The sequence below is a fragment of the Palaemon carinicauda genome, chromosome 30 (assembly GCF_036898095.1).
Source record: "Palaemon carinicauda isolate YSFRI2023 chromosome 30, ASM3689809v2, whole genome shotgun sequence".
In the NCBI taxonomy this organism is placed as follows: Eukaryota; Metazoa; Arthropoda; class Malacostraca; order Decapoda; family Palaemonidae; genus Palaemon; species Palaemon carinicauda.
This window is the reverse complement of record NC_090754.1, coordinates 71,825,942-71,840,558: the sequence shown is the minus strand read 5'-3', so window position 1 is coordinate 71,840,558 and position 14,617 is coordinate 71,825,942. Positions and strand designations below refer to the sequence as shown.

The 14,617-nt window shown below is 39.1% G+C and overlaps 1 protein-coding gene across 2 annotated transcripts in view; it reads left to right on the top strand.

Annotated features, from left to right (window-relative positions):
• Positions 1-4,518: 4,518 nt before the first annotated feature.
• Dbp73D (putative ATP-dependent RNA helicase Dbp73D) overlaps positions 4,519-14,617 on the top strand; it is an 88,519-nt gene continuing 78,420 nt past the window's right edge. Inside the window, exons 1-2 of one of the 2 annotated variants that reach the window (XM_068354045.1) lie at positions 4,519-4,639; positions 7,626-8,176. In XM_068354045.1, the coding sequence (XP_068210146.1) occupies positions 7,670-8,176 (507 nt within the window). In that variant the 5' untranslated portion in view covers positions 4,519-4,639; positions 7,626-7,669. The remainder of the gene's footprint in view (positions 4,640-7,625; positions 8,177-14,617) is intronic. The other variant, XM_068354046.1, reaches the window with a different exon arrangement.

Below are 14,617 nucleotides of genomic sequence, written 5' to 3'. Positions count from 1 at the left end.
TTCTAGGCTTATTCTTAGAGACGTGATATTTTTGTTCGTGTCTATCCCTTTATCCTGACGAATACTCCCTTGGATATGTTTTAGCTTTCTTATACGCCTTATCCTCAATTATCACGGGACTAAATCTGAAACTGTCCTTAAGCTCATTTAATTCCTCATCCAGATATATTAGCTTACGTAACCTTCATGCTCTGATTTGATGTTAAGATGTCATATATTAATTTCTTTCTTGCGTCAGGCGATTCAAAACTTAACTTTCATAAACGGACTAAGAAATGCAACCAATAAGAATCGAGGTTTATCAAGTAATGTTTTGCTATTCGTCAAACTATAACATATTGATTAAACGAACCATTAACCAAATGATCTTTCTGAAAGTCAACACCAACTAAGCAGAATCATGTATTTGTCGAATGATTTATTATATTTGGTCAGTTTTCCAAAAATTCATATTTTTTTTGAGTGAAAACGATTTGTTTTATGTTATTTTAAATGATACTTGAAGGGATAAAATGGGTGACTTCAGTTCCCGCAAATCTTCCCGTGTTTGCAAGGGAAGAAAGAGTTTGTAGGTACAGTATGAAACAAACGTCATGTTACCCAATTTCAGTGATTTTGGGTCGAAAGTTAATAACTGGCAACTCTTATACCTTCTCCACATTTATAATGGCGCTTAGTTACAATGACGAAACATTTTGCAACTTCGCTCACTAAAAGATACAGTTCACTAAGCACTTTTAAAGTATCCATGCTATAGTTTTTATCAAAATAACAGCTAGACCATAACAAAACAAATAACAACAGTAGTTTTCAATTATGGTAAAAATAAAAAGACGTGAATACTTGATACATTTTACTTTTTACCTTCCATAGTAATATATTTAACGCAATGAACGTATCTGAGATGAAGTTGTGGGCGTGGTCTAACCAGATGTCAACTGTCACTGTCAGTTTGAGTGGGTGAGCTTTGGTCGCCATCTGGGTGAATTGAGGTCAGTTTATTCTTGTCAATTGTTAAAACTATTCAACTTCGTCTTATCTCCTGGAGAAAATATTAAAAAGATGTATAGAATAGCAAGAGAGCTGTTTTTGATTTTATAGTAGAAGAACAAAACTAAAAGAAAATGTCACTTTTCAAAAGATGAAAAACTTCATAAAAAATCTATAATCACGTACCTTACATCTGAAGTATTTCAATATCATTTCACAATTTCTTTGAAAGTGAATATCTGGTCTCATTAATGCACAAGATGTAATTATCATTTATTAATAATTATTGTAAAACATTTTTGCTAATTAAATTTTTGACATTTCGTCAATCCTTGAATTTCGTCAATCCTATATATATATATAATAAATATATATACATATATATATATATATATATACAATATATATATATATATATATATATATATATATATATATATATATATATATATATATATATATATATATATATATAATTCTCTAACTGAAACTGGCGTAGAGAAAAAGGATCGTAGTCTGTCTTTACTGGTAAGGACTTTAAGGTTTTCTAATTATTTATCAAAGAACCCAATCTTTTCGCACCTAGGCCTACTTGTGAAGCCATTATATACCGATAGTATTAGAGACATGCTAATACATTTATTATTAGCCATTAGCATAAAGACTAGGGAAAAAAATAAATCATTACGAAATGATAAAATTTAATTACACGGGAGATGAAAATAGATAGTTATGTATGTGATTCCCATTTAGGTTAATGGAAGTTGGTCCGTTAGGTGACGGCGACCCTTGACCAACGGATCAATGTATGCCCAGACCTTACATAACCTCATATAACGTGGAAAAGGATTAAGAGAACAGGATACTCTGGAAAGAGGAGAATGGAGAAGTCTTATATGAAACGGTTATTCCATGTAGAGATGGGTAAATGCTCTAGACAAAGAAGAATAGTAGTACATGGTCGAAGCTACCCAACTGCGACCGGAAACGCCATCCCAACTCCGATTGCTAGAGTCGATCCACATTTCAACACTAATAAAAAAGATATTATATTAATAATTATAGTAACATTAATGAAACAGATCACTTAATTCATACGCAATTTATATTGACAATAGTGTTTTGAAAAACTGAAGCGATCTGGCACTGAGAGAGAGAGAGAGAGAGAGAGAGAGAGAGAGAGAGAGAGAGAGAGAGAGAGAGATAATCGAGTAACATTGTCTATATATATATATATATATATATATATATATATATATATATATATATATATATATATATATATATATATATACATATATATATATATATATATATATATATATATATATATATATATATATATATATATATATATATATATATATATATATGTATATACACTTTTGATTTTGAACCTCTGTCCACTAAAAAAAAGTCAACCAATCCTGAATAATCAAAATATTACACAACCATAACGAAATATTTTTTAATAATTAAAAATGTGATACAGTATACGAAAGCTAAATACACAATACCTCTATTTAAAGAGATATATTGCAAGTCTCTGGAACTTTGCCGTTAGGAAAAACTTTAGAACAAGTTTGACTAATATTGCAACCTTCAAGAACCCACTGAAATTTACAATACCTAAAATGGGTGACTAGACTAAATGAAACACTGTACTGTACACATAAATATTGAGTCTATATGGACATTCAGATATGAATTTTTACTTCAGGATGAATGTGTCCATAAGAGAAGCAAAATTGTAATCCACCGGGAAGAAAACAAATAGGCCTATGCACGTTGATTGTACGAAGAACCACGTTTTGGCCTGAATTAACCAACATTCCCAATTTCAGACTCTTCGAATTATTTGTTATAGTAATAAGTGAAGTAGCAGATAATGAATGGAGAAGTATTGAATTGAACGCTAAAGATAGAGACGACTGTCGAAATCTAACTGAGGCCCTTTGCTTCAATGTGAAAAGATGATGATGATGAGTGGATTAGTAGGGTACTTTAGAATTCAAATCCTTTCGTTACTTCCATATAGGCTTACATCCCCCAATGCAGTCTGCTCCCACTTCAGGAGTATATTATTATTATTATTATTATTATTATTATTATTATTATTATTATTATTATTATTATTATTATGATTATTATTATTATTAGCTAAGCTACAAGCCTAGTTGGAAAAGCAGAGTGCTGTAAGCCCGATTGGGCTCCAATAGGGAAAATAACCCAGTGAGGAAAAGAAATAAATAAACTTCAAGAGAAGTATTGAACAATTAAAATAACATATTTTATGAACCGTAATATTAAAATAGATCTTTCTTAAATAAACAATGAAAAAAATTATATATCATCCTATTCAACATAAAAATCCTTCGCTGCAAGTTTGAACTTTTAACATGTAGGCCTACAACATTTCGGTGGTCTACATTAAGTTAATGGAAAGTTTATGTGTTGATGCTGGATCCAGTGACACTGCTATTCGGGTCACCTTACCATCCCGAAGTTCAACAGTGAAAATTAAATAGCTATAGCCAAAGCGAATGTTTTTATTTTTTATGGAAAGCACAAGAAGACGGGAAATGTCTTTACACTTCATCGTGGATATACAGGAAAACACCAATAAAAATAAATACGAGAATGAAAGCATGAAAATTAAATCCTCTGTTCATACGCTGATTCATGACAACTACGAAAACTTGAAAAAACTTAATGAATGTTTAAAAGATAATAATGAGAATCTTCGCCAACTCATGCATAAAAAATACGCAAATCTTTCACACATAATAGTAAATTTACAATATGAATTGCATTCATACGTAAAAGATCTAATGAAAATGTATACGAAGGCTGCTCATAAAGCTAGCAGTACCAGAATATGCTGAGCCAACAGTATTCTATCTGAATATTTATTTAGAGGACAGCAATTCACCAGATCGTGCTTAGTCATAATACCAAAGTAACTTAGCAGAATGAGCACACTGATGGATTGCTACCAGCTATCCTAGAATATAGATTGTGGGAAGGGTAAGCCCTAGCATCACTCAAGTTAAAACAACTCCAACTTCATTGATGTTAAATTCAGATCGATTGTTAATCTTTTCAAAAGATTATTGAACCCGGGTCTTTTAATGGACGCAATTTTGAATGTTGATTTTTAATATTAAAAAGGATACGGTTGACCTCCATTCCCTGTTAAATTGACTAAGCTTTGGAAAGTTTTCTTTAGTTAACAGAGTCGATTCTTCTTTGAAATAACTTTAATACCGTTCTCATATTTTGCTTCGTTTCACTCATAAAGATTTTATTCACATTTTGCAATCGCATGAACGAACACATCGCATTTACTTTAAATATTATCTGCCATAGGTGATTTCTATGGACTCTCAATTTGACAATTAATGGTATGAAATCATAAGGAACTTTAAAAGGAACTAAAATAAATTATGTCATTTTTATTCACACTGAAAGAAACCTGTACCACTCATTTCTACGTAATATGAATATTAATATTCTCGTAATTCGTTGTGAACTTGTGATATTCACGAAAGTAGACATAGTGTTTTCTTAAACACAACGAGAAGATCGTACTTGATTGATAGCAAAAGGCAGCCATCTGTTCACAACAAACATTCTCCACGTGAAGCAAGTAAATAACTTCATTTTGATAATATATATTTTGATATTTAATAAGGCGATATTTATTATAAATGTATGGATGGGATTAATCTACTCACTAGGCATACTATGTTAGTTAATAGATATCATAACCTCTGAAGGGGGATTATCATAGGCTGGTCAGTTCAAGAAGTTTACCTTAGATGTCAGCCTGTATTTTTAGAATAACTCATAAAATATTATGATAATCGTATATACCATGCCAAAATTCACTAGATATATATTGCTTTTTCTATCAATGTTACTTTGATATGCTCGCACATGCATCTCTTTACCCTAGTGGAGTTCTCGGTATTACAGGTTGTCAAGGGTTTTTGTGTACAGTCGAATCATCACCCCATAGCTGACCTTACAAGGATGATAAATGTTAGTGAGGATTTGCTATGACCTGAGATAGCTACTGGGTAGATTATGCAATTCAAGAACTTTTAATATATCGGTAGAATGTCAAGACCGATTTAAAATTCATAATCACCGAGACAGAAAATCTTTAGAAGCCTCATAGTATGGCAGACGTGGGGGTTTTAGGTATTATATTTACAGACGGAAAAGCCTTCCTACTTAAAAACAGCTTTTTCATATTGAAACACGCCTGTTTTCTGTGAAAATGGCACTTATCTTCAACGCAAATAAGTAGTTAGTGAAATATGTATAATCTATATTCAACGATAATGGGGGACGAAATGTTGTTCCGTCGTTAACTATAATTTTACCGACGTGGGTTAGCTCATATGAAATTCAATCCCATACTAAATCAAAGAGATATGGCTTAACCTAAGTCACCTCCTGCTTAACCTTACCTATGTCGGTGTGTCATTACCTTTGAGCTGCAGAGTAGTGATTATGAGTAACTTTAGCGTTAGTTCACCATCTTTGTTTATGATATGCATTCGTGATTTCTTTGCTGCTCTTTTATGGATACTTTTGTACTTATGATTTTGCTGTGAATTATGCTTGGAAAGCATAAGGAAGAATTCTGATGACAATGCGCAAACCAACCGCAGAAATATATTTTAAATGTGTTACTTGTTATCTACTATCACTGTATACAGTAATTGTAGGTATGCCACTGTATAGGGTACAGTAATTTATGAAAAGTAGGCAATTGTACCGTATGTACGGTATGTATTTATGTACATACGTTTAGAAGTAACCGACAGTTCAATTTGATGTGCTTTATCTTAAACGGAATGCCTCTTTTGTAGCATACAAGTTGAGAGTTGACATTCCCTTTTTCATTTCAATTGTTTATTAAATAACAAAATGAATTGGTCATTAATTTTGTCTTTACTCAACATTGTAGTGATCATGTAACATTCTTGGAATGTAATGTATATTCAGAAAATCTTTTTAGCTTCATTCAGGCCCCACTCTTCGCAAGGGTTAGGTAACAGAGACAGGCACGGATTTGCTCAACTTTGGTGCCCTAGGATGGGATAACTCCTAACCTAACAACTCACTGTCCATTGGCTACACTCAGACAATTAACACACTAACTACTGCCTAATATTATTTTTACTTGGTTTCTATAACAGTATAAATAGTTTGTAATTAAATCAGTAAGTGTAAAGTGCATGTGTACACATGTAAACTACGTATTGGACACGATAAAGCTACAGTATAGTACATAACACCACAGTACATAGTCATTGCGCTGACTGAAACTATAATTTTACCGACTAGTCATCATACAATTAGGCTACCGGTATAACAAAACACTGTTGTTCGTATCAAGAAATACTGTACCATATAATACTCACTGATAATGTAGATACTGTAGTGTATATTAGTGTAATATATGTATGGTAATATCACTACCGTACAGCTTAACTGTACTATAAGTGTTCGGTGTTTTTGTTCAGGCGACTCGACTACTTTGGCAACTAACCGCATATGTAGCCTACATCTATATACAGTACTGTACAGTATTGTAGAATATAGTATTTAGTTAATAAACACTCTGTAGTGTAATACTGTTCTGTACAATATAGTATGTATACAATTTAAGATTAACTAAGTGCACGTATTTCTTACGACAATCATTAACAATTTTCGTAAGAAGTTCTATGCAGCAACTTGAAGCATGGCGCAATTCCTAATGTGTTATCTCTTGCGCAGTACTGTCCGACATCTACAGTAACCCGGTACAGTAATAGTATTCACCCCATCTTTTACTTTAATCATCGTATGATAGTAAACAAAGTAGCATAAGACTGACATTTTCATAGTACAGTATAATCTTATTCACAATGGGGAAAAGATCCTCAAGAAAATATACTGCCAAATATAAACTACAGTTACAACCTATAAATGAAGAAGAGAAAACAAACAATATTCATAGCTGCTATTCTGTTTGAAATTAGGAAAAGCTGTGTCCTTAACTTGAGAAAACAAAAACAAAATTTAGTGGGAACCAATGAATGTGCAATTTGCGTAATTAAATGTAAATAACAAATTTAGAAGATAACATATATCTTTTTTTTCTTTTTTAGTGAAAGTGAATGTAACGTAATTCCAGTTAGATGCCTGTCCTATTTTAGTTATGACATACATTTGTTACATAACATAGATTTACATCTTGGGTAAATTTTCTATTTGTAATAGAAAAGTAAAGACAATAAATTATAGATACACAAAATAAAAGTAAGTTAGATAAAAAGTAAATTACCTGTAGTGATCACAATTCTTGAAGTACTCTGGGATAGCTGAATTGAAGGTAGGGGTAGCCTAAATTTTTCATCTAATTTCATTGTACAGTGTTGCTTTCTCAATTGTCCCTTTTTTTACTATGATTACACAGCATTCATAGATGTGTTGTGTGTATGCTGGCTAAACAAAATTTTTTTTACCATCAATTTACTACGGATTTTTGTTTAGTTTAATCAACCGTTAAAAATTATAAGATGTATACTAATCTGATTTCATGGAAAAAAAGAATTAAAATACTCTACTTTCAGGTCATCTAGATTAAGTGGCTCTCTGAGGTAACACAAAAAGGAATATGGTTAAACTATCGCTGGATGTTAGTGCAGAGACAATGAATGAGGATCATATTCCAAAGAAAAAAAAGAAGAAGCACAGTGATAAAACTCTTGAAGGTAGTGATCCGTTAAATGTAGGCGAACATAGCAATGATATTTCAAATGTCAGTTTGCAAGATGGTGAAGAGAGCAGCGTAACTCCTTTGAAAAAGAAAAAAAGTAAGAGACATTCTTATGATTCTTGTGATGCAAGTAATTCAGGTGTAAGGGAAAATGGTGCCAATGGTGATGCGGATGTGAGTGCTTGTGAAACTCCTCATAAAAAAAAGAAAAAGAAAAGGAAACATGATACAAGTGCAGACGAAATCCATGTAGAAAGTGAACAAAAAGAAGAAAATAATTTGACTGTTGAAGATGGATGTAGGAGTTTCAACAAGAAGAAGAAAAAAAGGAAGGACAATGACTATTTTGAGCAGGATATACCAAAAATGGAGGAAATAGCATCTCCTGAAAAAAAGAAATCCAAGGTAAAGTGAATACACGTGTTGCATTTAGAATGCAGGTCTTCTTAAAGATATTTTGAAGTAGTTTACTGTACATTAAATATTTTGTGTAAAATTTCATCTTTGATTGGGTAGGATAAAACAAAGTTTTAAATATTTAACTTAGCCGGTGAATATATAATAGCTGCAACTCTGTTGCTCGACAGACACATACAGTAAAAACTCGCCAGCGATCGCTATACAGGTTGCGGGTGTGCCCACCAGCGCTAACTGTCGGCCAGATACCACTCTCGATGTAAACAAAACCTCAATTTCTTCTCTGTCGACGTGTCGACAAGACGTACTTTACTCGCTCTTGAACCTGGAGTTTTTCCCATCATATTTGGTGAAGTACTTTAATTTGGTTTGAGCTTTCGCAGTACAGGTGTTTTTCTTCAAATAAATCCTTGAACTCTTTTTTGAATCGGATTAATTGTTGATGACTTAGATCGTTTTTTTGAATTTTCCCTTGACTAATTCAAAATGGCTGACCCTTCTCAAGTTCCCAAGTTCAGAAAATGTAATGCTAGGGACTGTCATAGGCATCTTCCCAAGGCTTCTCTCGACCCTCACACTGTTTGTTCCAATTGTCGGGGTAAAACCTGTCAATTGGAAGATCGGTGTGAGGAATGCGTGGGCCTTTCGGAATTCGATTTTATCGAATTTGATAAATATACACGCAGACTAGAGAGAGATAGGGTAAGGAGAAGTTCTTCTAGGTCGGTAGATTTTTCCTCTCCACATGCCCCTGAACCTAATCCTTCCCCTGTAGTGGTTGTTCCTAACACCCCTCCTAGCACTCAGGAACCGTCGATGCAAGACATGATGCGTGCTATTCATGCCTTGGGGGAGAGAGTTGAGGCCTTAGCAAGTGACCGAAATCAACTCATGGCGGACGTAAAGGAACTCAAGTGCCAAAGTGCCACGGCGGAAAGTGTTAAAGTGCCTAGTGTTTCTCAAAGTGTTGTGAACAGTGTTGCGCTCGAGGGTTCGTCTGTTCGTGCCTGTCGTCCACCTAGTCCGGGACCTCTTGCAAGCTCCCAAGCCCAGGGGAGAAGCAATGTCGTACGACTCATGGGTTCGAGAGGCCTTGATCAGCGAACAGACGTTCCCTCTATGGTATCAGGCGTATCTCTCCAAGATCGCCCCTACCAACGTAAGACGAGAGAGCCCATTTTTACCTCGTCGTCCGAAGGTGTTTCTCGTAAGAAACCTTGGACCAAGGTCTCCAGACCTTTAAAGCGTAAGTCGGTCCCTTCAGGACAAGTCCAACATCCCGGTTGTAGCCACTGGGACAGTTCGGACCCGTTGCCGTCATCTGATGACGGCTCGCCGCCTAAGAGAGGCAAAGTTGTGCCGTCTCATTCGCTCACCCCGTCTGTTACCGCACCTGCTTCCGTAGACCCTAAATGGGTGTTACTGCAAGACATGCAGTCCAAGCTTGCGTCCTTGATGGAGGACTACAATGCGGAGAAGGTTTCCGTTGAACCTACTGGCCATCAACCATCCAAGCGGTCTGTTGTGCGTCCTGTTGACGTTGAGGTAGCTTTCTCGCGTCAACCAGTTGGGGTAGTACCTCCACCGATGCGACCCAGTGTGGATTTCCAGCCGCACGTTGACGTTAGGCAACGCACTGATGTGAGTGGTGACGTTCAGGACGTTCATCAACCATCAGAGTTGACTTGTTTTGACGCGGTGCGTCAACCTCCGCAACCCGGTATGGTGTTGACTGCACAACCCAGACGGTCTAAACAGTCTCGGGTGGACGCTGTGCGTCCTCGCGCACCTGTGGTTGTTGACAGTTCCCAGACTGTTCAGCAGTTCCAGGACGCTGCGTCCGGCTCCGTCACGTATGCACCAGTGCGACCGGACTCTGCGAGTCAAACGTTGCCCACACCTTTGCCGTTCTCTCATCAGTTGTCAGATGAGGACGTTGCTGAACCACATCCTGAGGATCAACCTTCAGAACTTGATGAGCCTAAAGCAGTTCAACCATCCTTGGACTTTAGAAAAGTCATGGCTGTGTTTAAAGAGTTGTTCCCTGATCACTTTATTTCTGTGGCTCCTCGTTCGCCGCCGTCAGAGTTTGTCTTAGGCGTTCCTACTACCATGCCTGCCTTTACTAAACTCGTTCTCTCTCGCTCATCCAAGAGAGCTTTACGGCTGTTAGGCGATTGGTTAGAGACCAAGAGGAGTTTAGGGAAGACAGCATTTGGCTTCCCCCCATCTAAACTCTCGTCTAGATCGAGCGTCTGGTATGCCACGGGAGAAGTTCTCGGCTTGGGAGTTCCTGCCTCTGCCCAGGGCGACTTCTCAAGTCTTGTAGACTCTCCCCGCTGCCTTGCCATGAGACGCTCGAAGATTTGTTGGTCACCCTCGGACCTGGACCACCTTCTTAAAGGTATATTTAGGGCGTTCGAAGTCTTTAACTTCCTAGACTGGTGTTTAGGAGCCCTGAGTAGGAAAATCTCTTCTGCTGATAAGGATGTTTCCTTACTCATTATGTCCTGCATGGACAAGGCCGTCCGTGATGGGTCCAACGAACTTGCCGCTTCATTCATGTCCGGAGTCCTGAAGAAACGAGTGTCTCTATGCTCTTTCCTGTCTGCTGGAGTGACGCCATGCCAAAGATCCGAGCTACTCTTTGCGCCCTTGTCTAAGTGCCTGTTTCCTGAAGTCTTGGTTAAGGAAATTGCCTTGTCTTTAGTGCAGGACACCCACGATCTAGTTGCGTCCTCGGCTCGCAAAGCTCCCCCTTTGCCTGCATTGTCTGCTAGACCTAGGATAGACACTCCAGCGTCTCGGTTTATCCCGCCCTTTCGTGGCAGAGCCTCCAGCAGGGGAGGTGCTCGTGCCGAAGGGAAGAGAGGGAAGAGAAAAGGATCCAAGTCCTCTAAGGGCAGAGTCTGACTGCCCGCAACTTCAGACAGCAGTAGGTGCCAGACTCAAGAACTTCTGGCAAGCCTGGGAGAAGAGAGGAGCAGATCAACAATCTGTGAGGTTGCTCAGAGAGGGGTACAAAATCCCTTTTTGTACGCAAACCCCCTCTAGCGACGTCCCCCATCGATCTCTCCCAGGTACAGAGAGGAAGAAAAGAGACAAGCCCTGAAACTGGAAGTGTCTCTTTTGCTAGAGAAGGGAGCGGTGGTCAAAGTCTCGGACCTTCAATCACTGGGGTTTACAACCGTCTCTTCCTAGTATCAAAGAAGACAGGAGGTTGGAGACCGGTGCTAGACGTCAGTGCTCTGAATGTCTTTGTCACAAAGACGAATTTTACCATGGAGACCTCAAAGTCAGTCCTAGCAGCGGTCAGAAAGGAAGACTGGATGGTCTCTCTAGACCTAAGGGACGCCTACTTCCACATCCCCATTCACTCAGACTCCCAACCCTTTCTGAGATTCGTCTTTGAAGATGTGGTGTACCAGTTTCGGGCCCTGTGCTTTGGCCTAAGCACAGCTCCTCTCGTGTTTACGAGGCTTATGAGGAATGTGGCAAAATTCCTCCACTTATCGGACATCCGAGCCTCCCTTTATTTGGACAACTGGCTTCTCAGAGCCTCTTCCAGTCATTGCTGTCTGAAGGATCTCAATTGGACTCTAGATCTGACCAAGGAATTGGGACTCCTAGTCAATTTGGAAAAGTCACAGCTGGTCCCATCCCAAACTATTCTGTATTTAGGGATGGAGATTCACAGTCAAGTTTTTCGGGCTTTTCCGTCGGCCCCCAGAATAGATCAAGCCCTGCTCTCCATCCAGAAGATGCTGAAGAAAGAACGCTGCTCAGTCAGGCTGTGGATGAGTCTGGTAGGGACGCTGTCATCCCTGGAGCAATTTGTCTCGCTAGGAAGGCTACACCTCCGTCCTCTTCAATTCCATCTGGCTTTTCACTGGAAAAAGGACAAGACGCTAGAGGCGGTCTCGATCCCGATTTCCGAAAAGATAAAGTCTTGTCTGACTTGGTGGAAGGACAATATCAGCCTACGAGAGGGTCTTCCCCTGGCAGTTCAGATACCCAACCACGTTCTCTTCTCGGACGCATCGGACTTGGGCTGGGGCGTCGCGCGACGCTGGACGGTCGGGAATGCTCAGGTCTGTGGAACTCGAGTCAGAGGAGCATGCATATCAACAGCAAGGAGCTTTTGGCGGTTCATCTGGCCTTGATAGGCTTCGAGAATCTCCTTCGAGGCAAGGTGGTGGAGGTAAACTCGGACAACACCACGGCCTTGGCGTACATTTCCAAACAGGGAGGTACCCACTCACTGACTTTGTACGAGATCGCAAGGGACCTGCTCATCTGGTCAAAAGATCGAGGCATCTCCCTAGTAACGAGGTTCATCCAGGGCGACTTGAACGTCCTAGCAGATTGTCTCAGTCGGAAAGGTCAAGTAATTCCAACCGAATGGACCCTCCACAAGGATGTGTGCAAGAGACTTTGGGCGACTTGGGGTCAACCCACCATAGATCTCTTTGCAACCTCGCTGACCAAGAGGCTTCCAATCTATTGCTCTCCAGTCCCGGACCCAGCAGCAATACATATAGATGCCTTCCTCCTAGATTGGTCACATCTAGATCTTTACGCATTCCCACCATTCAAGAATGTCAACAAGGTACTGCAGAAATTCGCCTCTCACGAAGGGACAAGGTTGACGTTAGTTGCTCCCCTCTGGCCCGCGAGAGAATGGTTCACCGAGGTACTTGGATGGCTAGTAGACGTTCCCAGAAGTCTTCCTCTAAGAGTAGACCTTCTACGTCAGCCACACGTAAAGAAGGTACACCAAAGCCTCCATGCTCTTCGTCTGACTGCCTTCAGACTATCGAAAGACTCTCGAGAGCTAGAGGCTTTTCGAAGGAGGCAGCCAGTGCGATTGCTAGAGCAAGGAGAACGTCTACCATTAGAGTCTACCAATCGAAGTGGGAAGTCTTCCGAGACTGGTGCAAGTCAGTTTCCGTATCCTCGACCAGTACCTCTGTAGCCCAAATAGCTGATTTTCTCTTATACCTGAGAAAAGTACGATCCCTTTCAGCTCCTACTATCAAGGGCTACAGAAGCATGTTGGCCTCGGTCTTCCGGCATAGAGGCTTAGATCTTTCCAACAATAAAGATCTGCAAGACCTCCCTAAGTCTTTCAAGACCTCTAAGGAGCGTCGTTTGGCTACTCCTGGGTGGAATTTAGACGTGGTCCTAAGATTCCTCATGTCAGACAGGTTTGAGCCTTTACAGTCAGCCTCCCTGAAAGATCTCACTCTTAAGACTCTTTTCCTGGTATGCTTAGCCTAGGCTAAAAGAGTCAGTGAGATTCATGCCTTCAGCAAGAACATCGGGTTTTCGTCAGAAAAAGCTACTTGTTCTCTGCAACTTGGTTTCCTAGCCAAAAATGAGCTACCTTCTCGTCCTTGGCCAAAATCTTTCGATATTCCTAGCTTATCGGAGATTGTAGGCAATGAACTAGAAAGAGTCTTATGCCCTGTTAGAGCTCTTAAGTTCTACTTAGCTCGTACTAAACCTTTACGAGGACAATCAGAAGCGTTATGTTGTTCGGTTAAGAAACCATCCTTGCCTTTGTCAAAGAATGCTTTGTCATATTTTATCAGATTGTTAATACGAGAAGCTCATTCACACTTGAGTGAGGAAGACCGATCTTTGCTTAAGGTTAAGACGCACGAGGTTAGAGCTGTAGCAACTTCCGTGGCCTTTAAGCAAAATAGATCCCTGCAAAGTATCATGGACGCAACCTATTGGAGAAGCAAGTCAGTGTTCGCGTCATTTTACTTGAAAGATGTCCAGTCTCTTTACGAGAACTGCTACACACTGGGACCATTCGTAGCAGCGAGTGCAGTAGTGGGTGAGGGCTCAACCACTACAATTCCCTAATTCCATATCCTTTTAATCTGTCTCTTGAAATGTTTTAATGTTGTTTTTATGGGTTGTCCGGAAGGCTAAGAAGCCTTTCGCATCCTGGTTGATTTGGCGGGTGGTCAAAGTCATTTCTTGAGAGCGCCCAGATTAGGGGTTTGATGAGGTCCTGTTGTATGGGTTGCAGCCCTTGATACTTCAGCTCCTGGGGGTCTGTCAGCATCCTAAGAGGATCGCTGGGCTCCGTAAGGAAGACGTACTTACAAGGCAGAGTAATCGTCTAAGTCGACTTCCTTACCAGGTACCTATTTATTTTGGTTTTGTTATATTGATAACTGTCAAAATGAAATAAAAAACTCTTAGCTTATACGATGTAAACATATTTAACTCTGGTCTCTACCCACCTCCTTGGGTGTGAATCAGCTATTATATATTCACCGGCTAAGTTAAATATTTAAAAATGATATTTTAATTATAAAATAAATTTTTGAATATACTTACCCGGTGAATATATAAATTAAACGACCCTCCCTTCCTCCCCAATAGAGACGCAGTGGGATGAGAAGAAATTGA